We start from the raw sequence: 26,739 nt of genomic DNA, 5'->3' as shown, positions 1-26,739 counted from the left end.
CTAAGAAAACAATAGATTTGACCTAATAGTACTGGAAGTGTTTGTTCTTTTTCATGCAAATCACAAGCACTTTTGGGAGATCCACTCCATTCAGTACCAGTCTTCATTTAAGCTCTGTGATGGATACACTTAGTCTCGACTCTGCAAAGTAAAATGGCTTTGCTGTTGGCTATATTTGGTTCTTATTCTGTAAACTCTAAATTAACAAGCGTTTACAATAAAATTTTTAACATACTCAATAATTTGCAAGTCCAGTGTTGTTTGTGTTAAAAGAAAAATATAATACATGGATCTGTGATGCTACCTAAAAGAAAAAATCTTTTAAGTTTTCAGTGAAAGCTTCCCCAACTGTATTCCAAATGGTATTTCTAAAATAATAATAATCTGTAAAACATATTATCAAAAAAGAGATCAATCCTAAATGTTCATATTCTTACATTGAAATTTAACATTACATCCCATAAAAATACCCCAGAGCTTGGAATATCTTTTCAGTTAATCTAGTAATCAAACAATTCAACATGACAGTATTTCCCAACTTTACTTGCACATACTCTGAAACAGCATCTACAAATAAGCAGTGCATCTTGTGTTTCATTCTCTAAATCCATTAGTAGCTCTCTGTTTCTCACCTAACAGATAAAAATTTTCACTAACATACATATTCATTATACCCATCGTTTTTCATCATTCCCTCAATCATTTCTTCGTGCAATTCTCACTCTGTTTCAACAGTCCACATTCAATGCTTCTCTTTCAATCCCTGAAACACTGAACCTTCATCATGATTCGCTACTCTATGATGATAGCTCCCAAGAAAAGGTTTTTATATGAAGTTAATCTATACTGACCATAAAACAGTATCATGACACTGTGAACACAGAAATCATGTATTACCTCCAAACCATTAGAGTGTAGAAAGTGTTGTTCCACAATAATTCAGTAGGATCATTATTGAAATCTAATGGCTCTGGGTCATCAGGATTCCATTTGATAAATTCAGAGAACATCAAATCTTAATAGTTTAATAAAACTATTTTCCTTAATTTTATGATGGTCATCACTCAGGACTACATCAACTGTTATATTACAAATATATCTTATGTACATGAGTTTCTATGGTATCAAAAGAAAAGGCAAATTTTCATTATAATGTTTTCCTTACACAGAAATACAGTATCACTATGCTAAGTGACAACATGACCTTTTATAACTTAAATATGATGGCTTAACATATGACATTTCAACATTTTCTGTTGTGTGCATCTATAAGAACACTGGGTACAGGAAAATATCTTTTTTCTTAAATGGGTGTGAAGATGGGCTTTCAAATTTCCATGAGTTGTTGAACAGTAAGAACAATATGGGCATGGAAAAGGCTTTTCTCCAGTATGAGTTAACATATGCGTTTTTAAATTATTTTTTGTTGTTGCTCTATATGGACACACTGAGCATGAAAACGGTTTCTCTCCAGTGTGAGTGCGAATGTGTCTCATAAGACTAGTTGAAACATTAGTAGTGTAGGCACAATATGGACACACATGTTTCTTAGCAGAGGACGAGAGGCTCTTCTTGTCAACTGTTGCATCTCTCCTCACAGCACCAACACCATCCAAGTCCAACCTCACCTGTTGGGACGTCCAGTTTACTGAAACTTATCATAATACGTATTCAGACAGTAGTAGCTATAATTCTGTATATTTCATTTACTATCATAATTTATGAAAAATATTAATGTTTAAGTTCCTGAGATAGAGAAAATAATAATCCTACTGTACTTAGATATGAGCAATTTGTAGTGCACCACTGGGAGCATGATATTTGCTTTAAAAGAGTCCAGAGTCCATGAAATAACTTTGAAAATGTATGAAATTACACATCCCATATCAGTCATTTAAATTCTGCATGGGTATAACAACCCCATCAGTCGGTCTAATGATAAGAGATGCAAAGTTCTGAAGCATTTAAGAAAATTACTAAATTACTAATTATCTAAAACAATTCTGAATCACAACAAAAAATATTCCTGATAGGTTGTGAGAAATGTGGGACTTGAAAACTGAAAAACTTTTTCTCTTCGACGCAGTGTACTAACAGCATAAGATATATACCCTGGGAATATACAGATCAGGACTCTTCCAACTCTCATGACTCCGGTGAGATGGCATCAATCTTTGCTCATCCTTTACAAACGACCTAATGATGACCAAAGCAGGTCGCTTGTTGTATGAGCCTGCCATCGACCAATCAGCAGCCACCACCAGGCTGGCTTCATCAACCCACTTCCAGCCAATAATTCACAAATTGCAAGTGCCAACCCATAATGGTCACAGAAGTATAGAGGACAGCCTTTTCTAGAAAAGAAGGAGAGGATGGACAGGGTAAGAAAACCAGGAAAAATAGCTAGTGAAACACCGCCCTGGAGAGAAAATATTTTCAATTTTCAAAACCAACATTTCTTTCCTTAGTGGCCTGTCCCACATGCATGAATGCATGCATACCCTCATGAAGAAGGATAAGAAAAAAGTTCCCAATAACAATAAACCCATGGTGAAAATACATAGTTTTATTAGTGAATAGGAGGAAAACTGGAATCCAGTTCACATGAAGGAGGAATTCCCAGACCCACACAAGGCAAGTCCACAAAGGAGGAATTCCCAAACCCACACAAGGCAAGTCCACAATGTCTAACACAATGGAAATGTTTAACGAAGCTAAATGAATGCCAAAGACCCTTACACGTGATTTTCTCCAAGAAGGGGTTTCTAAGGATGACCAAGGTAGAGGCCATCTTTTTCATGTAATCCAGTCCAAACCAATAAATGGTGATCTTAATCCACATGGAGATATACCTATTATTGAGACAGTTTTCTGTCTTGGTTGGTTCACTTACCAATCTCTGTTCAATAGAAAAAGGTCTCTAAGAGATTCAATTGGGCATATGGCATGTTGCTTTCTAGATGAAAACTTATAAGGGCAAATGAAACAAGCTGTTTCTTAACACAAAGATTCTACTCTTAGCCACAAAAAATGTGGCTTGGTTTAATCTACATCCATAAAGAAATTCTTAAAAAGGATTATAATCTTGTATTTGGGCATAACATGAAAATCACCAATTCCCCCAATGACCAAGGCTTCAAGAGCAAGAGCTTATATATCCTGCCAAAAGAAAAAAAAAAATACAGTGCAGGAGGTATAAGACTAATGGAAGCTCCCACTGTGGGACCAAGGCAACTGCTCTCAAAAAAAAGGTTCAGAGAGGTAGATCCAAAACTGGGTTAGGAAAACCTAAAACCAGAGGTAAAGGTTCCTGCAGTGCACTCTCAAAAGGTAATCATGTTACTAGCCCTGTTCTTGTCATGATAAAGCCTAAGGAAAAGCTTTAAATAAAAAGCTTAAGTCACTTGCAAGACATCAGAGTCTCTGAAGAACCAAGCTGACTCGAGTCAAAAGGCAAATGTATGCAAAAAGTCATAAATTGGCAAACTCCAAACTGCCAGTAAAATGACTGAGAAAATCCATGAGTAAATTTCAGAATCCAGGGAAACTGAAGCGGTCTAGAACTTTTCCAGAAGAATAACATGTGACAAAAGAAAAATTCTGATTCTAAAATTCTAAGCCAAGGACAGAGCACCTATTTCAAGTGTCCCTACATCTAGGACTAGGGGAACATTAGTCTGTGGTAACAAAGAGATCCACATGAGATGTCACTCCTAAGGAGATGAAATAAATTGAATGCCTCCTTCTGCAGCAATATCTCTGTGCTTTAGTGCATGGGTGTTCAGAAATGACAGATCCAAATTCATTTTTTTATTTTTGGTTCCCATCTTGGACTAGAAGGAGTGTTGTTAAGATTGGTCTCATTGCATTGGATACATGCTTCAGCCAATTTGGGGAATGTCGAAAACTTACCTTTAAGAAAGGGAATTAATTTTCCAACTCAATCCTAAACCTCTTAAACAGTAGATACACACAAGTGTCAAACTTCCAAAACACCTGGGAGTTCTACAGAAAATCCAAAACTGGCAAGGACCAGTATCATAGGAAAGATGCCTAAGGACCAGACATGATGACCTTGAAAGAGGCAAACTTGATGCACTCATGATCCTCCTATGACCAATATGAAAGGAGCAGCAGAGCACTCTCAAATCATTCCATTTAAGATTCCCCCAAATCACTGTCTTCTTCCTGCATTTTTCTGAGACAGGATTACTATAAAAAGTTTCTAACACAAACAGGTCTAGGAGATACTAGCCCTAAGAATCTTCTGAATAGCCTACTGATGTGGAGTTATGTCCATGACCGAAGCCTTAAAAAGAAAAATCTGAACAAATGAATTGCAATTTCCCCTTCACATATTCTTTTTTTTTTTTTTTTTTTTTTTTTATACTTTGTCGCTGTCTCCCGCGTTTGCGAGGTAGCGCAAGGAAACAGACGAAAGAAATGGCCCAACCCCCCCCCCATACACATGTACATACACACGTCCACACATGCAAATATACATACCTACACAGCTTTCCATGGTTTACCCCAGACGCTTCACATGCCTTGATTCAATCCACTGACAGCACGTCAAACCCTGTATACCACATCGCTCCAATTCACTCTATTCCTTGCCCTCCTTTCACCCTCCTGCATGTTCAGGCCCTGATCACACAAAATCTTTTTCACTCCATCTTTCCACCTCCAATTTGGTCTCCCTCTTCTCCTCGTTCCCTCCACCTCCGACACATATATCCTCTTGGTCAATCTTTCCTCACTCATTCTCTCCATGTGCCCAAACCATTTCAAAACACCCTCTTCTGCTCTCTCAACCACGCTCTTTTTATTTCCGCACATCTCTCTTACCCTTACGTTACTTACTCGATCAAACCACCTCACACCACACATTGTCCTCAAACATCTCATTTCCAGCACATCCATCCTCCTGCGCACAACTCTATCCATAGCCCACGCCTCGCAACCATACAACATTGTTGGAACCACTATTCCTTCAAACATACCCATTTTTGCTTTCCGAGATAATGTTCTCGACTTCCACACATTTTTCAAGGCTCCCAGAATTTTCGCCCCCTCCCCCACCCTATGATCCACTTCCGCTTCCATGGTTCCATCCGCTGACAGATCCACTCCCAGATATCTAAAACACTTCACTTCCTCCAGTTTTTCTCCATTCAAACTCACCTCCCAATTGACTTGACCCTCAACCCTACTGTACCTAATAACCTTGCTCTTATTCACATTTACTCTTAACTTTCTTCTTCCACACACTTTACCAAACTCAGTCACCAGCTTCTGCAGTTTCTCACATGAATCAGCCACCAGCGCTGTATCATCAGCGAACAACAACTGACTCACTTCCCAAGCTCTCTCATCCCCAACAGACTTCATACTTGCCCCTCTTTCCAGGACTCTTGCATTTACCTCCCTAACAACCCCATCCATAAACAAATTAAACAACCATGGAGACATCACACACCCCTGCCGCAAACCTACATTCACTGAGAACCAATCACTTTCCTCTCTTCCTACACGTACACATGCCTTACATCCTCGATAAAAACTTTTCACTGCTTCTAACACATATATCATTATCAATATAATTATCATTATTATACTTAACTGCCATCTCCATTGTTAGCAAGGTAGCGCAAGGAAACAGACAAAGAATGGCCCAACCCACCCACATACACACGTATGTATATACATAAATGCCCACACACGTACATAAACATACATATACATTTCAACGTATACATACATACACATACACACACACATATACACACATGTACATATCCATACTTGCTGCCTTCATCCATTCCCACTGCCACCACACCACACATGAAATACCATCCCCTTCCCTTCCAGCAAGGCAGCACCAAGAACAGACAAGAAAGGCCACATTCATTCACACTCAGTCTCTAGCTGTCATGTGTAATGCACCAAAACCACAACTCCCTTTCCCCATCCAGGCCCCACAGACCTTTCCATGGTTTACCCCAGACACTTCACATGCCCTGGTTCAATCCATTGACAGTACATCCACCCCAGTATACCACATCGTTCCAATTCACTCTATTCCTTGCAAGCCTTTCACCTTCCTGTATGTTTAGGCCCCAATTGCTCACAATCTTTTTCACTCCATCCTTCCACTTCCAATTTGGTCTTCCACTTCTTGTTCCCTCCTCTTCTGACACGTATATCCTCTTTGTCAGTCTTTCCTCATTCATTCTCACCAATGCAAAACCATTTTAACACACCCTCTTCTGCTCTCTCAACCACACTCTTTCTATTTCCACACATATCTCTTACCCTTTCATTCCTTACTCGATCAAACCACCTCACACCACATATTGTCCTCAAACATTTAATTTCCAACACATCAACCCTCCGTACAATCCTCTCTATAGTCCATGCCTCACAACCATAAAACATTGCTGGAACTACTACTCCTTCAAAATACCCATTTTTGCTCTCGAAGATAATGTTCTCTCACCCATTCTTCATCACTTCCAGAACCTTCAACCTCATTCCCACCCTGTGACTCACTTCCGCTTCCATAGTTCCATCCGCTGCTAAGTCCACTCCCAGACATCTAAAACACTTCACTTCCACCAATTTTTCTCCATTCAAACTTACATCCCAATCGACTTATCCCTCAACCCTTTTAACATTACTGAGGCTCTTGTAGTACTCAGGAAGCTAGCCACATCCACCAGGGAGGACCATAGTTCATGAAGTGCAGTGATGTGTTTGCAATTAAACGGGGAAACCCTCGAGCAGTTCAGTCATAGGTGCCTGGTGTCTTCATTGTCTCTGCTGCATTGTAAGCATGAAGAGTATTAGGATATACTTAAATGGACTTGTTATATGTTGGAGATTGGCTTGTTTGGATGAACAGCGTAATTTATGATGGTGGTACACCTATTGGGGTGGAGTATAAGACTATGCTGGGAGGTCAGCTGTTTAATGCCTGTCAGGTTATCTCAGTTTGTATGAATTTTCTCAGTGCTATACTTGTTAGGTATGGGAGAATCTGTGAGTAAAGTTCACTGAAGTGTGAGATGGGGCAGGCAACTTGGGGTTAGTTGTTAGTTATAGAATTGGTTTTGATGGGTGGGGCCTAGCAATGCTGCATACAACTGAGTGCTGAGCTTGTTGAGGAGGACTCTACTGGAAGGGTGTTTGTCTCACTGTATAGATGTTGAGTGTTTGTGGTTGCTAAGTGCACCATTTTGTATTGTTTGAAGGTCTGCTATATTTGCTTTTGAAAGGAAAGAAGACTAGACAGATGAGGTGTATTTTAAAGTAAAATCGACAAACTGTTTGTAGAGTATATTAAAAGATTATTTTTCTTGTCTAAATCAGGTACCAGTTACTGTTATGAGGGCATCTAATATGAATGTTGCCTTTGTTTTGATGTCCTTGGTGTGGGGAGTCAATCTCATGTGTGTGTTGTACACCATGCCTAGAATGGCTGGTATTTTGTTCAGTGGATGTACTGTCCATTCAAGGTGACTGGAGGGTGCAACCTGGATTCACATCTGTTTAGGGTTTAAAGAGTGACTGAAAACTTCTGTGAAGGTGCAGATATTTTGATGTTATTGAGCCATTGTTCCAACTGTGCAATGAAGTGTTGCATATATTGCAAATATACTTTCCTTGAATTCCCCAGTACAGGGATTGGGATCCCTCGCCTAAAACAAATCCTCATAGTTCAATAAAAGATCTGGGTACATGTGCCAAGGGGCTATCTCACAAGCCATCCATCAGAGGGACAGAGCAAACACCTCTGGTGGGCCTAATGTGTTCAGTTCCTTTCTCACACTCCCAACAAGTCATAAGGGAAGAGAATCTTGATTTTTGTTCCCCATCTCACACTCCCAAATCATAAAGAAGAGAGACAATCTTGAATTTTGTATCAAAAGACAACAAAAAAACAAGGTACAGAAACCACAACCAAAGGTCTCCAGAAAATACCTCTTCTCTTTAACCCTTCTACTGCAGCAGTATTCAGTAAACTCCAAGTGTGGGATATTATCACACATTCCAAAATATCTCTGAAAGTTTGTTATTTCACTTCATAAGAACACAATTTTCTATATAAGGTGATTTATATCTTAACCTCAATAAACACTGTTTACATATGCTATATGAACTTCACTTAGGTTGATCTGCTGCCAAGCAAAAAAGGTACTTCAGGAGCACTGTTGTGAGATGTGGAGTATTTTTGGAAGTGTTTTCATCACAAACATGATTATCACACTATGAATGAATCATCATCACAAACATCCATTGTAAGAATGCCACAACTTCACAAATTATTACACAACATGAGGTTGCATATCTTGTACAGGCTTCTTTGACATCTCCAAACATATTGACTGCTGTATGAAATATTTAAGCCATAGCATCAGGATTAATGCAAGGGCTATTACTACAAGAATTAATGGTTGTATAGGTACACCCAAGCCACAGTCAACAAGAAAAGAATTATCAGGTTGTACATGCCTCAGCTGCAATGAACTGAAAAATTACAGGGACATATATGGTGCCCCAGCTGTAGCGAATGGGTTGTCCCTCCATTTTAAGGGAGAACTTTTGGCTTTGCCAGGATTAAGTACTTTCTTTAATTCACTGAGGTAGCTTGGTTGCCCAACACTATAGTTGTCAAGGTTTGGGACTTGCTAATTACCTGGGGTTAATGGATCAGCTTGCCCAGCTGTACATAAAGGTAGGGAAGAGGGCTGATCTTTGTCCAAAGGTAGCTCCCAACACGGACTCTGTTGGAAAACCCAGTTTCCATAAAACAGACATTCCCTTCCCCTTAAGTCTGACTTCTGGGAGCACTTCTCTACCAAGTCAACTGAAGTCAATAAGAGGGAATACATTCAGTGATGAGGCCTTAACTGATTGTCATCTTTACCTGGGCTGACACAACCCCGGTATTAAATCAATATCACAACAGTGCACCACAGAGATGCCATTCTGGCCCTATCTCTAATGTAACCCTCCATCTATGACTTCAATACACTTAAAGAGTCCCCATAAAAGGACCAAAAAACAACAAAAGCACCGGGCAAAGGGATACACTCATATAGAAGGGATAGGGGAGGGATATGAAAGTGAGGAAGATGCAGAGGTGTCATGATACCAACTGCCAGTCATCTAACTCTAGCATAACTTTAAAATGCCAAAAGCTATTGACTGTACCAACAAACAAACAACATGAATTTTTCCAGTATTACTAAACAAATGCCATGGTAAAATACACACTGAGAAGAGGGGATGTACATGCAAGGATAGGGAGAAATGTGGAATTGAAGGAAGAGACATCGTGACACTATCATGATGCCAACTACTAATTTCTTAATAATTCCAATATTCCCATTATACATCATCTAAACTCTAAGTGGTACCAACAAGTCTACAAACTGAATCCTTCCAATATCATCATATATCCATCGATAAAAGAAACTGTCTACTAGACGAGGGAAAACAGGGATAAATAAGAAAACAAATACACATGTAAGTATAGAGGCAGTAACAATGGGAATAACTACAATAAAAATATTATTGCTACCTCACATGGTCACATGGAGAGAATGAGTGAAAAAGATTGACCAAGAGGATATATGTGTCAGAGGTTGAGGGAACAAGGAGAAATGGGAGACCAAACTGGAGGTGGAAAGATGGAAAGAAAAAGCTTTTGAGTGATCGGGGCCTGAACATGCAGGAGGGTGAAAGGCGTGCAAGGAATACAGTGAATTGGAATGATGAGGTATACCAGGGTCGACGTGCTGTCAATGGATTGAACCAGGGTGTGTGAAGCGTCTGGGGTAAACCATGGAAAGTTCTGTGGGGCCTGGATGTGGAAAGGGAGCTGTGGTTTCGGTGCATTATACATGACAGCTAGAGACTGAGTGTGAACAAATGTGGCCTTTGTTGTCTTTTCCTAGTGCTACCTCACGCACATGAGGGAGGAGGGGGTTGTTATTTCATGTGTGGCGGGGTGGGATTGGGAATGAATAAAGGCAGATAATATGAATTATGTACATGTGTATATATGTATGTGTCTGTGTGTATATATATATGTATACATTGAGATGTATAGGTATGCATATTTGCATGTGTGGACGTGTATGTATATACATGTGTATGCACTACCTCGCTAACGTGGGAGACAGCTACAAAGTAAAATAAATAAAAACCTCAAAATGAGATACATGTAAATTAAAAAAAAATTGCTTAAATAATAAATGAGAGAAAGCATATTGACCCACAAAAACACTGGCTGCTGAAAGCAGCAGCATGCATTGCATCTGCTACGTGCAATCCCAGAGAAATAGAGCAGTTGGTAGGAATGAGGTCAATAAAGACACCTAAGTGGAGGTTGCTGATTAACCAAGGGCATGCCCATATAACAGAGCTGCTATGGTAACCCCTGGGTTATCTGTAAAGGCTGGATGAAGGATGGTGCCTTCTTACCAAAATAATGAGAGCAGGAAGAGTCTTGACCAATACATTCCCAGGGAATATGTCTCATGCTTGAGGGACAGACCACAAAGGAGAGAAATATTTGGCATTGTGTTTAAATAATGATCAAGAATAATAAAGTCTCATTCAGTAGGTGCCTCGCTACACTTACATATCAACAAGCACAAAACTCTGTTTAAAGTGCTTCACAAATGCAAAATTATCCATTAAAATAACAGACTTCCCCCTACAATAGTGATGCACTAAATACTTAATTGTTCCCTTATATTCTAAATGCTTTCTTACTTTGTGGCTGGGTAATTTTTGCACTACCACTAATTCACAACATGATCTCAACATATTTCAGCAAACTCCTCTAACAAGACTGCTCTTACAACCAATGTTTATAGAGAACAATACAACATGCCCCCAATCAAAGTTATCTCTGGTACATGAAAAAAGAAAAAACAGAATAAAACTAATCTAGGCCCCAAATGCATTTGCAGACCTGATTCTTGAAGGAAAAGATGTTATATGACGTGGGAAGGAAGGAAGACAATTCCACATTTTAGCTGTTCGAGTGAAGAAGGAAGCATCAAAACAGACAATCCTTGAATGCCTGGTTTCTACGCGAAAATTCTGGGAAGCAGCAGCCAATTGCATGACAAATTGGGAACATATGAAGATAGCTCCTAAGAAGAATGCCTACAAAAGTATCTATGGAATGGAGGGAGACAGAGAGAGCAGCAACATCACTGCATACAAAAAGGGAAAGTCAAGGATAGGTGATGCCAAGAGACTTGATGAGACGGAAGACTTTTGACTCTACTCTCCTAAATCACATGATCTTGTGTCATTCTTTTCATCTCTATTAATTCCATTCCTGGGTCCAAAACAAATGGTGTGCTCTATCCTCTCTTTTATCAACCACTCCATTAATTACAATGCATCTAACCATTCTGCTATTTGACTAGTAATTCAGTGGTATACAAAAGTGGGATGCAACACTTCTTGCATACCACACTACCCTTAATGGTTTCTATTTTTCATCAAAACTTTTGTAAAGTTTCAGAAAAAGAATAAAGAAAAAAAAATTACCACAAATCGTCTCTTTTTTTGAGAGAAAGAGGCCTTAGAGCAATTACCAGTAAATACCTTACACTAATCATGTCTCCTTTTTCAGAATCTGACCACACAGATTTCATAAAACTGATAAAAACTTTTTCCAGGTCACACTTTCATATAAAACTTCCTTGACATTACCTTCGCAATGTATTGCATGGTATTTCGTTTCTCATCTTTTTCATGAGAGCAGTTGAGCTTGAAGGAAAGGTGGGTGGGAAGGTGCCTTCTGTGCTTTTTTATCCTGTTTCTAACACAATTATTTGAACAAAAAACTAATAACCTCCTTGTGGATATGGACTATCAAGTCTCCTGCTATCTGTCCTTCCCATGTACCTCCTACAGATTTATATAATCCCCCAATAAATTAGATTTTAAAAAATAGTATTGGAATATTCAAAGATCATGACCCCTCCATTTTCTTTTGATCTATGTTTTATGCACTGAATTCTTCATGTTGGTTTACCATTCAAAGAACAGGTTGCTTTCTAGTGTTTTAAATAATGTTATGGAAAATATATTGAGACCAGAAACTGCAGCAGTAACAATGAGCTGTTTTTCTCTCTACAGGAAGAGTAACTGGGTTATGTGCAAAAGTGTATAAGATATCATAAAAAACACGAATAAGAATCATGCATATGAAATGATAAATGCAGACTGTCTTGAGTTAGCAAAAAGACAGAGGAAAGGAAGACATGAAAAAGCTGAATTAAGAGCTGAAAGGATTAGGCTCTATCTTTTCCTACCAAAGACATTATCCCTCTAGGTTCTGTTCTGTCTCCTAAGCTCTTCCCTCTTTTTATAAATGATATCCTTTTTCAACTGTTAACAAAATGAATTCATATGCTGATGACTCAAAAATGTTTTCCTTCACTTCTTTCAAATACACTACCTCTTCTACAACTCAACCTCTACCTCATTACAACTTTGAAATTTTGATTCAGACAGAACTAACAAGTCAAGTCTCATATCTCTAAACCTTGATTTAGAAAGAACTAACAAGTCTCATATCTCTAAAACTTGATTCAGAAAGAACTAGCAAGTCCCATATCTCTAAAACTCCTAACAACTTTCTTATCTCCTTTCGTGGCTCTGTAATTTCACCGCTAAACATTTCATACATGTTTGGTATCACCAAAACATCTAACCTACCTTTTCACTAGTACATTTCACAAATGGCTAAGTGTATCAAAAGAAACTTGGGAGTCCCAGTCAGAAGACAAAAACTGTCTTCTGAAGGGCTACTTTAATTTCATGATGGTCAAAGTTGTCTATATACAGAGCACTGCTCTCATATCTGGGAAAGCTCTAACCCTACTTACTTATTAGACAGTCAAGTCCAAAGCAATCACATTTCCCATATCAACTCTCCCAGTCTAACCATATAACTTGATTCACTTAGCATTCATCATCTATAAACACTGCTGGTCAGTTTTGTACTTTGGATTCTTCTCCTAAGACTTGGCTACTTGTGTGCCCCAGCCATCAGCTAGACTCGTTAACACTCAGCTATCCACTGCATCAAATTATTAGTCTCTTAGCAGCCCAAAGGTGAGCCACTGTGATGCCTGGTTCTTTTCCTACTGTATAAAGCTTTGAAGTTCTTCGATCATGTCACACCTTTACTAACAGCTATGACCTCCCTTTTATAAAAAGTAGGTTTTCTACATTCTTAAAACTCTTCAATTACAAGTTAACCACCTTCTAAATAACAACCAGTTAACCCCTTGAGTACATGACTTAACAACTGAAATACAACAGCATGATACCTTAAGTACACAACTTAACCTTCTCCTGTATGGGGAATTAACCCCATGAGTTTTCTCTTAACCTCTCCATCTATTAAACCCTCTTTTATGTATCTGTTAAAGTGGGGCCTCAAAAAGGAATCTATGACCACAGCCTATGACATATTAAAAATGGATAAGGAGTTGAGAGTGAAGATAAGCACCAAATTTTATGAAAACTCTAATCATAGAATAAAAGTGAGATAAAGGGAAATGAATAAGAGACAGGCTGGAATGGGTTAATACTAATGGAATCAAGATTTCCTATAAACAAATGAAGACTGACTTGGTAAGCACAAGAAATAAAGGAGATATTTCTGTGTACCTAACTGTTGTCATGATAATTGGGGGATACAATTTCTGAAAGACCATGTGCATGGTGTTTATGAAATCATATCAGTTATTCCAAGACATATCAACAATATAATACAGCTGCACGTTATGTTACTTACAATATCATTACAATTCACTTGTACTGGTGGCTGCATAGCCTGGATCAGATGCTCAGAATGAGAGCTGCAAGTTATCTTCCCGTGGTAGGAACCTCTTTAATAATAAAAAAAAATCTGGCTTCTTACTAAAAACATGTATGCTACACCCATAAGTTTTGCTTCCACATCATAAATATTGTAAATTCTGTATATCTATCGTGCATACATGAATGATTTCTTAGTTTGTCTTATACTACCAAACAATGTTAGGGCCAAGGCACTATGTCATCCAGGTACTATAGATGTAAACCTATTTCCTATTCTAGACAGTAGTGAAGTCATTCAAGTACCTTCCAATCTGTTCAAACTAATTTCTTGTAAAGCACACCAGTTATAGGGCTACCTACCCAACATCACCTTTTATCAATGGCAGCTTTATAAAGTGCTCTTTCCAGGCTTTCCTAAGTTATAAAAACATCTATTTAGTAGCAATAATTTGCAATCTAATTTCATTCAATGGAGAATGTGTGCTACTCTGCATCCAAGATTTTCCATCATAAACCTCTCCACTACATGATTCCTCTACCCATCTTGGCTCTCACCAAAAAGATTCTCATAAGCTCTTCACTTTGCACTACAGGTCTACTCTACACTTTCAGCATCCAGATGGCAAGTCTACACCCCCAGCACCCAAATGATCAAATCCACCCTTTCAGCACCAGAGAGTGAGTCTACACTCTCAGCATCTAGAGTCTACACGCTAAGCATCTAGAGGCTGTCTCAACTCTCAACACCAGCGTACAATGTTAACGACTTAAAACAGGGTCCAGCGTACAATGTTAATGACTTAAAACAGGGTATGTGAAACAGTCTGAGAAACCAGTCTGTGGGACTTGGCGGTTACATATCAGAGCTACAGAATGAATATAAGCAAATAATGCCAGTCATCTGTTCCTGGCATTACCTTGCTACAGAGAAAATGGTGAACTAGAAAAAATATAAGCTTTATCAGACTACATCTACTCATGGATACGTCATGAGAGAAAAATCATCTTTAGGAAGATTGTATCATCAGGGTATAAGCTTGTCAAAGAACTTATCATGCTTAAGGAGTTCAGCCTCCCCGTCATTATAGTATAGCCTTGGAGCTGCAAGAATGGCTCTTATGATCATACAGTAATAATAATAATAATAAAAATGATAATAATGATAATAATAATAATAATAATAATAATAATAATAATAATAATAATAATAATAATAATTTTTTTTTCTTTTTTTTTTGCCGCTGTCTCCCGCGTCTGCGAGGTAGCGCAAGGAAACAGACGAAAGAAATGGCCCAACCCACCCCCATACACATGTATATACATACGTCCACACACGCAAATATACATACCTACACAGCTTTCCATGGTTTACCCCAGACGCTTCACATGCCCCGATTCAATCCACTGACAGCACGTCAACCCCGGTATACCACATCGCTCCAATTCACTCTATTCCTTGCCCTCCTTTCACCCTCCTGCATGTTCAGGCCCCGATCACACAAAATCTTTTTCACTCCATCTTTCCACCTCCAATTTGGTCTCCCACTTCTCCTTGTTCCCTCCACCTCCGAGACATATATCCTCTTGGTCAATCTTTCCTCACTCATTCTCTCCATGTGCCCAAACCATTTCAAAACACCCTCTTCTGCTCTCTCAACCACGCTCTTTTTATTTCCACACATCTCTCTTACCCTTACGTTACTTACTCGATCAAACCACCTCACACCACACATTGTCCTCAAACATCTCATTTCCAGCACATCCATCCTCCTGCGCACAACTCTATCCATAGCCCACGCCTCGCAACCATACAACATTGTTGGAACCACTATTCCTTCAAACATACCCATTTTTGCTTTCCGAGATAATGTTCTCGACTTCCACACATTCTTCAAGGCTCCCAGAATTTTCACCCCCTCCCCCACCCTATGATCCACTTCCGCTTCCATGGTTCCATCCGCTGCCAGATCCAATCCCAGATATCTAAAACACTTCACTTCCTCCAGTTTTTCTCCATTCAAACTCACCTCCCAATTGACTTGACCCTCAACCCTACTGTACCTAATAACCTTGCTCTTATTCACATTTACTCTTAACTTTCTTCTTTCACACACTTTACCAAACTCAGTCACCAGCTTCTGCAGTTTCTCACATGAATCAGCCACCAGCGCTGTATCATCAACGAACAACAACTGACTCACTTCCCAAGTTCTCTCATCCCCAACAGACTTCATACTTGCCCCTCTTTCCAAAACTCTTGCATTCACCTCCCTAACAACCCCATCCATAAACAAATTAAACAACCATGGAGACATCACACACCCCTGACGCAAACCTACATTCACTGAGAACCAATCACTTTCCTCTCTTCCTACACGTACACATGCCTTACATCCTCGATAAAAACTTTTCACTGCTTCTAACAACTTGCCTCCCACACCATATATTCTTAATACCTTCCACAGAGCATCTCTATCAACTCTATCATATGCCTTCTCCAGATCCATAAATGCTACATACAAATCCATTTGCTTTTCTAAGTATTTCTCACATACATTCTTCAAAGCAAACACCTGATCCACACATCCTCTACCACTTCTGAAATAATAATAATAATAATAATAATAATAATAATAATAATAATAATAATAATAAGAGTAAGTGAGCTTGGGAAGGAGACCTGTGTGAGGAAGTACCAGGAGAGACTGAGTACAGAATGGAAAAAGGTGAGAGCAATGGAAGTGGGGGGAGTGGGGGAGGAATGGGATGTATTTAGGGAATCAGTGATGGATTGCGCAGGGGATGCTTGTGGCGTGGGAAGAGTGGGAGGTGGGTTGATTGGAGGGGGTGGTGGGTGGTGGGATGGAGAAGTGGGAGTGTTGGTGAAAGAGAAGAGAGAGGCATTTGGACGATTTTTGCAGGGAAAAAATGCAATTGAGTGGGAGATGTATAAAAGAAAGAGACAGGAGGTCAAGAGAAAGGTGCAAGAGGTGAAAAAAAGGGCAAATGAGAGTTGGGGTGAGAGAGTATCATTAAATTTTAGGGAGAATAAAAAGATGTTCTCGAAGGAGGTAAATAAAGTGCGTAAGACAAGGGAGCAAATGGGAACTTCAGTGAAGGGCGCAAATGAGGAGGTGATAACAAGTAGTGGTGATGTGAGAGGGAGATGGAGTGAGTATTTTGAAGGTTTGTTGAATGTGTTTGATGATAGAGTGGCAGATATAGGGTGTTTTGGTCGAGGTGGTGTGCAAAGTGAGAGGGTTAGGGAAAATGGTTTGGTAAACAGAGAAGAGGTGGTGAAAGCTTTGCGGAAGATGAAAGCCGGCAGGGCAGCAGGTTTGGATGGTATTGCAGTGGAGTTTATTGAAAAAGGGGATGACTGTATTGTTGACTGGTTGGTAAGGTTATTTAATGTATGTATGACTCGTGGTGAGGTGCCTGAGGATTGGCGGAGTGCGTGCATAGTGCCATTGTACAAAGGCAGAGGGGATAAGAGTGAGTGCTCAAATTACAGAGGTATAAGTTTGTTGAGTATTCCTGGTAAGTTATATGGGAGGGTATTGATTGAGAGGGTGAAGGCATGTACAGAGCATCAGATTGGGGAAGAGCAGTGTGGTTTCAGAAGTGGTGGAGGATGTGTGGATCAGGTGTTTGCTTTGAAGAATGTATGTGAGAAATGCTTAGAAAAGCAGATGGATTTGTGTGTAGCATTTATGGATCTGGAGAAGGCATATGATGGAGTTGATGGAGATGCTCTGTGGAGGGTATTAAGAGTGTATGGTGTGGGAGGAGAGTTGTTAGAAGCAGTGAAAAGTTTTTATCGAGGATGTAAGGCATGTGTACGTGTAGGAAGAGAGGAAAGTGATTGGTTCTCAGTGAATGTAGGTTTGCGGCAGGGGTGTGTGATGTCTCCATGGTTGTTTAATTTGTTTATGGATGGGGTTGTTAGGGAGGTAAATGCAAGAGTTTTGGAAAGAGGGGCAAGTATGGGGTCTGTTGGGGATGGGAGAGCTTGGGAAGTGAGTCAGTTGTTGTTCGCTGATGATACAGCGCTGGTGGCTGATTCATGTGAGAAACTGCAGAAGCTGGTGACTGAGTTTGGTAAAGTGTGTGGAGGGGGAAAGTTGGGAGTGGGTGTGAATAGGAGCAAGGTTATTAGGTACAGTGGGGTTGAGGGTCAAGTCAATTGGGAGGTGAGTTTGAATGGAGAAAGACTGGAGGAAGTGAAGTGTTTTAGATATCTGGGAGTGGATCTGGCAGCGGATGGAACCATGGAAGCGGAAGTGGATCATAGGGTGGGGGAGGGGGCGAAAATTCTGGGGGCCTTGAAGAATGTGTGGAGGTCGAGAACATTATCTCGGAAAGCAAAAATGGGTATGTTTGAGGGAATAGTGGTTCCAGCAGTGTTGTATGGTTGCGGGGCGTGGGCTATGGATAGAGTGGTGCGCAGGAGGATGGATGTGCTGGAAATGAGATGTTTGAGGACAATGTGTGGTGTGAGGTGGTTTGATCGAGTGAGTAACGTAAGGGTGGGAGAGATGTGTGGAAATAAAAAGAGCGTGGTTGAGAGAGCAGAGGAGGGTGTTTTGAAGTGGTTTGGGCACATGGAGAGAGTGAGTGAGGAGAGATTGACCAAGAGGATATATGTGTCGGAGGTGGAGGGAGCGAGGAGAAGAGGGAGACCAAATTGGAGGTGGAAAGATGGAGTGAAAAAGATTTTGTGTGATCGGGGCCTGAACATGCAGGAGGGTGAAAGGAGGGCAGGGAATAGAGTGAATTGGAGCGATGTGGTATACCGGGGTTGACGTGCTGTCAGTGGATTGAATCAAGGCATGTGAAGCGTCTGGGGTAAACCATGGAAAGCTGTGTAGGTGTGTATATTTGCGTGTGTGGACGTATGTATATACATGTGTATGGGGGGGGTTGGGCCATTTCTTTCGTCTGTTTCCTTGCGCTACCTCGCAAACGCGGGAGACAGCGACAAAGTATAATAAAAAAAAAAAAATAATAATAATAATAATAATAATAATAAGGATTATCCCTGGGGATAGGGGAGAAAGAATACTTCCCATGTATTCCCTGCGTGTCGTAGACGGCGACTAAAAGGGAAGGGAGCGGGGGACTGGAAATCCTCCCCTCTTGTTTTTTTTTTTTTCCCAAAGAAGGAACAGAGAAGGGGGCCAGATGAGGATATTCCCTCAAAGGCCCAGTCCTCTGTTCTTAATGCTACCTCGCTAATGTGGGAAATGGCGAATAGTATGAAAGAAAGAAAGAATAATAATAATAATAAATCCTCATTTTTTTAATCAATGAGAAGCAGTTTTCTCTACAGTGCAACTTATGTATAAGGAACATATTCTGTAACTTTCATGTGAACATCACTAAGAACCATAAAGTGATTTTATTTATTGTCATAAATCACATCATTTAGCATTATGTACTTACTGCTTACCCCATATTATTCATAACACATGGAGGGACGTTTGATATCCACAGCATAGAAGGGAAAGTGTGATTTGTGTCTGTCTGGGAAGTAATAACTCTGATGGATGTATGTAGAATGCGAAGGTGTTTAAAGAAAAGACTGTGAATTGGGAGTATGGTTGTTTATTGATTGTTGGGTCACTTCACTGTCAATGCATTTGGTCAGTAGAGCATTTGCTGGGGATGGGGGACTTTGAGTAGAGGCTGTTGAAGTATGAAGCATGGGTATGTTTTCTATTTCAGCTTGGGGATTAGTGGTTAATTATGGAGTGTTTTGGATAGGTGCCTAGTCATTTTGCATACTGAATGAAAAATATTTTTAGGTGGGATGTTACTGAGAGGATCTTTGTTTCACTGTGTAAGCACTGAGTATTTGTTGCTAACCAGCTAGTAATTGTTCTGAACACTATTTTCTTATGTTTGGTTTGCAGCTTTGTTATATCAACTTTCGATAGGGTGAAGACCAGGAAGGTGAGGCATAGTTTAGATTGGAGCAGATGAATTGCTCTGCATGTCATAGAAGGTGACTAAAAGGGGTGAGAGCAGGGGACCGGAAATCCTCCCCTCCAGTTTTTATGTTTCCAAAAGAAGAAACGTAGAAGGGGGCCAAGGGAGGATTTTCCCTCTGGGGCTCAGTCCTCTGTTCTTGACGCTACCTCGCTAAAGCGGGAAATGACGAATACGTATGGTTGGTAAGGATATTCAAAGTATGTATGCTTCATGGTGAAGTGCCTGGGGATTGGCGGAATGCATGCACAGTGCCAATGTACATAGGCAAAGGGGATAAAGGCGAGTGTTCAAACTACAAAGGCATAAGTTTGTTGAGTATTCCTGGGAAATTATATGGGAGGGTATTGATTGAGAGGGTGAAGGCATATACAGAGCATCAAATTGGAGATGAGCAGTGTGGTTTCTGAAGTGGTAGAGGATGTGTGGATCAGGCGTTTGCTTTGAAGAATGTGTGAGAAATACTTAGAAAAACAGATGGATCTGTATGAAGCATTCATGGATCTGGAGAAGGTATATGATAGGGTTGATAGAGATGCTCTGAAGAAAGTCTTAAAGAGTATATGACATGGGAAGTAAGTTGTTTAAAGCAGTGAAAAGTATTTGCCAAGGATGTAAGGCATATGTATGAGTAGGAAGAGGAGAGTGACTTGTTCCCAGTAAAGGATGGTCTGCAACAGGGGTGTGTGATGTCCTCAGGGTTGTTTAATTTGGTTTATGGATGGGGTGGTTAGGGAGGTGAATGCAAGAGTTTTGGAGAGAAGAGCAAGTAAGCAATCTGTTGGAGATGAGAGGGCCTGGGAAGTGCGTCAGCTGTTGATGGCCAATGATTCAGCTCTGGTGGCTGATTCAAGTGAGAAACTGAAGAAGTTGGTGACTGAGTTTGGAAAAATGTGAAAGGGGAAAGTTGAGAGCAAATGTGAATAAGAGCAAGGTTATTAGGTTCAGCAGGGTTGAGGGACAAGTCTATTGGGATGTAAGCTTGAATGGAGTTATATAATCAAAATTATACCCAAGCCTGAGCCAGGTACCCACTCATCAACCAGCCCAAAGATTAAAATGAACATGTAGGCTGGCTGTAAAACAAATGCTCAACTGAATATTCAAACCTGGATAGGCCTGAGCACAATTCATAATCACCAAACAAACCACAAAACCTTGATTGACTGATTTATGAGACAGAGGATTATTTATTTTATTTTGCTTTATCGCTGTCTCCCGCGTTAGCGAGGTAGTGCAAGGAAACAGATGAAAGAATGGCCCAACCCGCCCACATACAAATGTATATACACACATGTCCACACATGCACAATATACATACCTATACATCTCAATGTACACATATATATACACACACAGACATATACATATATACACATGTACATAATTCATACTGTCTGCCTTTATTTGTTCCCATCACCACCCCGCCACACATGGAATAACAACCCCCTCCCCCCTCATGTGTGCGAGGTAGCACTAGGAAAAACACCAAAGGCCCCATTCGTTCACACTCAGTCTCTAGCTGTCATGTAATAATGCACCGAAACCACAGCTCCCTTTCCACATCCAGGCCCCACACACTTTGCATGGTTTACCCCAGACGCTTCACATGCCCTGGTTCAATCCACTGACAGCACGTCGACCCCGGTATACCACATCGTTCCAATTCACTCTATTCCCCGCACGCCTCTCACCCTCCTGCATGCTCAGGCAACGATCACTCAAAATCTTTTTCACTCCATCTTTCCACCTGCAATTTGGTCACCCACTCCTCCTCGTTCCCTCCACCTCTGACACATATATCCTCTAGGTCAATCTTTCCCCACTCATTCTCTCCATGTGACCAAACCATTTCAAAACACCCTCTTCTGCTCTCTCAACCACACTCTTTTATTTTCACACATCTCTCTCACCCTCACATTACTTACTCGATCAAACCACCTCACACCACATATTGTCCTCAAACATCTCATTTCCAGCACATCCACCCTCCTGCGCACAACTCTATCCATAGCCCACGCCTCGCAAGAGGATTATGAAGTATAATAAAAATAAGCTGGATAAGGGTGAGTGATGCTGCACAGGCTGTATGCACCTGATGCAATCCAATGAATTGGGAATAGAGTGATGATAATACAATAGCAATTGTAGTGGAAATTTGCATGCAAAATTCATATATGCAGCATAAGTCCATCTTATGGGGGTAAAAAAAAAAAAAAAAAAAACTTTCACAGCTACTACATGTAAATAACTACAACTTTGGCTATCATCATATCTAATTTACAATCTTAGTCTATACCATCAAAATTTGGGCAAAGGTAAGTCTCAAGTAAATGTCAATCCAAACATAATGGTAAAGAAACTCAGTATTTTTCAAATATCTCAAGAAAAAGTTAACACAAGTTTTTATGGGATAGTAGTTGAATAATTTCAAAACCACAATACAATCAATCTTGGGGCATTTTATGAAGCCAAGTGTCATGAAAGAATTGAATGTCAAATTTTCTACCAAGTTTCACAACTTTTGAAGTGGTGCACTATCTCCTAGTTAGATGGCAGCACCACCTATAGCCCATGTCCTTCTTCATATGACACTTTTGCTAACTGAATAAATGTTGCTTTGGGAATCTATGATTTTTCTTTTATTTCTAAAAGTTGTAATCACAAGTCTAAATTATAGATCACTGAGTAGCAAACAAATGTTATCAGCTACACTTACCATAACACTGTAGTTAATTGAGTTCAAGTTCACTCACAATCCTTTTTTAACAAGTCCTTGTCATGTGCTAGTACTCCATATGGTAAATACTCCTGAAATTCAGGTCAACCATAATAATGGTCAAAATGCTCAAAAAAGAATAGCTAACACAATGCACAGTTCAGACTGAAAGTTCTCACGTTTGCAGAGAAAACTAAGGCAACAATGTCACGTCAATCAATCTATTTTCAATTAAACTAAAAACTTCCATGTCTTGAAGAATCTTCAGCATACAATAATAAAGAATTCTGAATAAGTATGACATGCTTTTTATTAGGTAGGGGATTCAAGTAAGGGAAGAAGTAAAAACTGACTACTGAATCTTACATCAGTGCTTTTTACTCTCACTCATAATGTGTCTATGATTCTAAGGTGTGTAATGTGCATATCAATAATCATAATATGATTATTATGTTTGTTTCCCATTGTGGTTATCATTATTCTAATAAAAATTTTAAGAAATGAATTTTCCCTTTAACTAATAAATCATGTAAAAAGTGAGCACCAAGTTACAATGACAAGCTGGAGTTAGGACAAATGGAATGAGGAAATGTGACTGAGCAAGCACTGTCATTTTGATGGTCCTTATATGATAAAAGTCTGTTCTAAAATGCTTGGGGATACAGCAGTTTTGGATAACAAAATTCCAGTTATTCAATCTTCTAATATATCAAATAATTCAAAAATTTTAATATTTTCAAATATTTCAATTATTTGTAAATATTTTACGTAAAGAAAATATCAATATATGTAAGCAAATGATGCCGAAATCCTTCGAAAGTGCTGTCTTGGACTTGCCCTTTGCCAACCTTTTGCACAACTTCATCTTCTCCTTTGTGCTTCATGCAAGATGTAGGTGGCTTCAAGGAGATGTCAGGAAAATGCTGACAACACCTGAAAGGGGCCACTATCCACAACAGTAACCTAGGAAGTATGAAATTCACAAATGTGCAAGACCAGCACATAACATCATGCTAGAAAGCACATGGGAGATGGCAAACAATCACCAGCACCATAACACATGGTGGTGAATGCACTAATCACTACAGCGCAGAGCGTGTACAATTTCTTGTTTTTATTAAAACATAGGGTTGTCACCTGAAACTGAAAAAACATACATTGCTCTGCCATCTCAAATTACAGATAATGCATACTTTACTGTATTTTGCTAAACTTCTGATTAGATATCACTATAGTGATATCACTATAGTTTTCATTTGGTCTTTGTTTCATGTTCTGTGAACCTAAATCAAGCATCCCCTTCAAAACTCTGAAAATTAAATTCATGCAGTTGTTGACCTCCATCTTTAGGGAAAATTCTTTTTTTTACAAGGGTATGTAAGATCTGAATGGTACATGCAGCATAACGTTATAAGGACATCTGCCACATTGAGTGACATAGCCAAGACCAGTCCAGAGCTCCCTAAGTACTGATTCTGATTTAGATCAGAAATTTTTTTATATAATACATGAGTATTGAGCTTGGGAAGTGAGTCAGTTGTTGTTCGCTGATGATACAGCGCTGGTGGCTGATTCATGTGAGAAACTGCAGAAGCTGGTGACTGAGTTTGGTAAAGTGTGTGAAAGAAGAAAGTTAAGAGTAAATGTGAATAAGAGCAAGGTTATTAGGTACAGTAGGGTTGAGGGTCAAGTCAATTGGGAGGTGAGTTTGAATGGAGAGAGACTGGAGGAAGTGAAGTGTTTTAGATATCTGGGAGTGGATCTGGCAGTGGATGGAACCATGGAAGCGGAAGTGAATCATAGGGTGGGGGAGGGGGTGAAAATTCTGGGAGCCTTGAAGAATGTGTGGAAGTCGAGAACATTATCTCGGAAAGCAAAAATGGGTACATTTGAAGGAATAGTGGTTTCAACAATATTGTATGGTTGCAAGGCGTGGGCTATGGATAGAGTTGTGCGCAGGAGGATGGATGTGCTGGAAATGAGATGTTTGAGGACAATGTGTGGTGTGAGGTGGTTTGATCGAGTAAGTAACGTAAGGGTGAGAGAGATGTGTGGAAATAAAAAGAGCGTGGTTGAGAGAGCAGAAGAGGGTGTTTTGAAATGGTTTGGGCACATGGAGAGAATGAGTGAGGAAAGATTGACCAAGAGGATATATGTGTCGGAGGTGGAGGGAACGAGGAGAAGAGGGAGACCAAATTGGAGGTGGAAAGATGGAGTGAAAAAGATTTTGTGTGATCGGGGCCTGAACATGCAGGAGGGTGAAAGGAGGGCAAGGAATAGAGTGAATTGGAGCGATGTGGTATACCGGGGTTGACGTGCTGTCAGTGGATTGAATCAGGGCATGTGAAGCGTCTGGGGTAAACCATGGAAAGCTGTGTAGGTATGTATATTTGCGTGTGTGGACGTATGTATATACATGTGTATGGGGGTGGGTTGGGCCATTTCTTTCGTCTGTTTCCTTGCGCTACCTCGCAAACGCGGGAGACAGCGACAAAGAAAAAAAAAAATACATGAGAGGGACCATACATCATGCAAGCAATGACACACAGAACTTCACACCTCATCACCATCATCTATCATCGTCTGATAAGTGCCTGGGTTCTAATTTTCAATTATCTGTCACCTTTCATAAGTTGAAATAGCTTGATTTAAGGTAATATTAGTCCAATGTGAATTCAATCACTCCATATCTAAGGAGTGTTCACGCACTGGTTAAAACTGATAAACATGTCATAAAACTTGTTAGATTTCAGTAACAGGCAAGGAATTTCCTCTCCTCCAATATATGCTAAAAAGTGTTATAAACACCAAAGAATTACCAAACTCTTCAGAACATTTAAGACTCGCTGTAAATAAAATGCTTGGTAATAAGATCATATGTGACTTCTCGCTATTTTTCAGCAGTATTCGTGGCTGCTGCAAGAATGATTCAGAATTACTAGGAGAGCTGATGATAAGCAAACCAAGAAACTGCTGGGATACAAATAACTATTTCATGAAATAGGCATCACTTGAAAAAAGTTTTCGGTACGTAATGAAACAAAATGGGTTGAATAATTGTCACATGGAACTCTGACCATGAGTAAGGGCACACTTGCAAAACAAGAAGCATGTCAGTCTTGGCCACACTCTTGATAATTCAAAATTAATATCACATCTGAAAGATGTTGTCTTTATGGAAGAGAAGCAATTGTTATTAAAAAGTCTTTGCGTGCCTTGCTGGGTAATGCTAAATTTCCAAACTTGCTCATATAAAAGCTGCATCCAGTCTTTTCACAAAGGCACAAAGATCTCAAACATCATGCCAACAAGAATCTACATATCTATGCATCTATAATCATTATTCCAAAATTGCTCCAAGTCCCTGTTTTGTACCTCATATGAAAGCTGCATCTAGCATTCAAAAACAGGGACAAAAATTTCAGTATTATGCCCACAGAAGTCTATATATCTATTAACATCAATCCATTCCCAATAAAACACACACACACACACACACACACGAGGAGAATTAAAATGAAAGACCGAGTACTAAAATAAAACATCGACTTCTTACATTTTCACTTAACAAACTACGTTCATTCAGAAAGTATGACTAATGTTTCCATTTGCACCAACTTAGAATACAAACTCCTTCCACTGCATCTGATCCCTTATCATTCCTTTGGCATTTATGTCTGAAATTGAAGTAATAGGTTGGAATATTTAGGAAGGAAGATTAGGTGGAAACATTAAGTAGAAGTAGTAGGGAGGAACATCAGGAAAGAATATTAGGTAGAATTAGTTAGAAGAAACATTAGGTAGGAACCTCTACAAACACTGCACTAGGGTTACCCACTGCCAATGGCCTGTTAAGGGTGAGGTACTAAAGGTTAAGAAGCAGCACTGGAATTCACTAGTTATGGAGACTTCAATGTTGTGGCCACCCCCTTGAGGTAGTTCCAGTTGGGAACAGCTATCAGAGATATTGACAGATAGAAGGGTAGAACATTCCTCTCCCTACATCTATCTATCGCTTTTATCCCCTCTATTGTACATGTATATATATCTTCTTTTCTAGACTGAAATCTGTTTTATATTTTCCATGACCATATAATCCAAAAAAGACTTTTATCTCAGCACCTTTCTGACTTTATGACACAATCTTTTCTTATCTTTATTCT

General features: G+C 39.7%; 1 protein-coding gene across 6 annotated transcripts in view; it reads right to left on the bottom strand.

Annotated features, from left to right (window-relative positions):
- The window catches only part of LOC139756127 (uncharacterized), a 100,032-nt gene that overhangs the window by 36,096 nt on the left and 37,197 nt on the right, over positions 1-26,739 (bottom strand). The window contains exon 6 of one of the 6 annotated variants that reach the window (XM_071675228.1): positions 1,012-1,628. The exons of the other annotated variants lie outside the window; for them this stretch is intronic. Within the exon in view, the coding sequence (XP_071531329.1) occupies positions 1,215-1,628 (414 nt within the window). The 3' untranslated portion in view covers positions 1,012-1,214. Of the gene's footprint in view, positions 1-1,011; positions 1,629-26,739 lie in introns of those variants that run through there. 6 annotated transcript variants of the gene reach the window in all.

This window comes from Panulirus ornatus, chromosome 20 (genome assembly GCF_036320965.1).
Source record: "Panulirus ornatus isolate Po-2019 chromosome 20, ASM3632096v1, whole genome shotgun sequence".
Lineage (NCBI taxonomy): Eukaryota > Metazoa > Arthropoda > Malacostraca > Decapoda > Palinuridae > Panulirus > Panulirus ornatus.
This window is presented reverse-complemented; position numbering and strand designations above follow the sequence as displayed.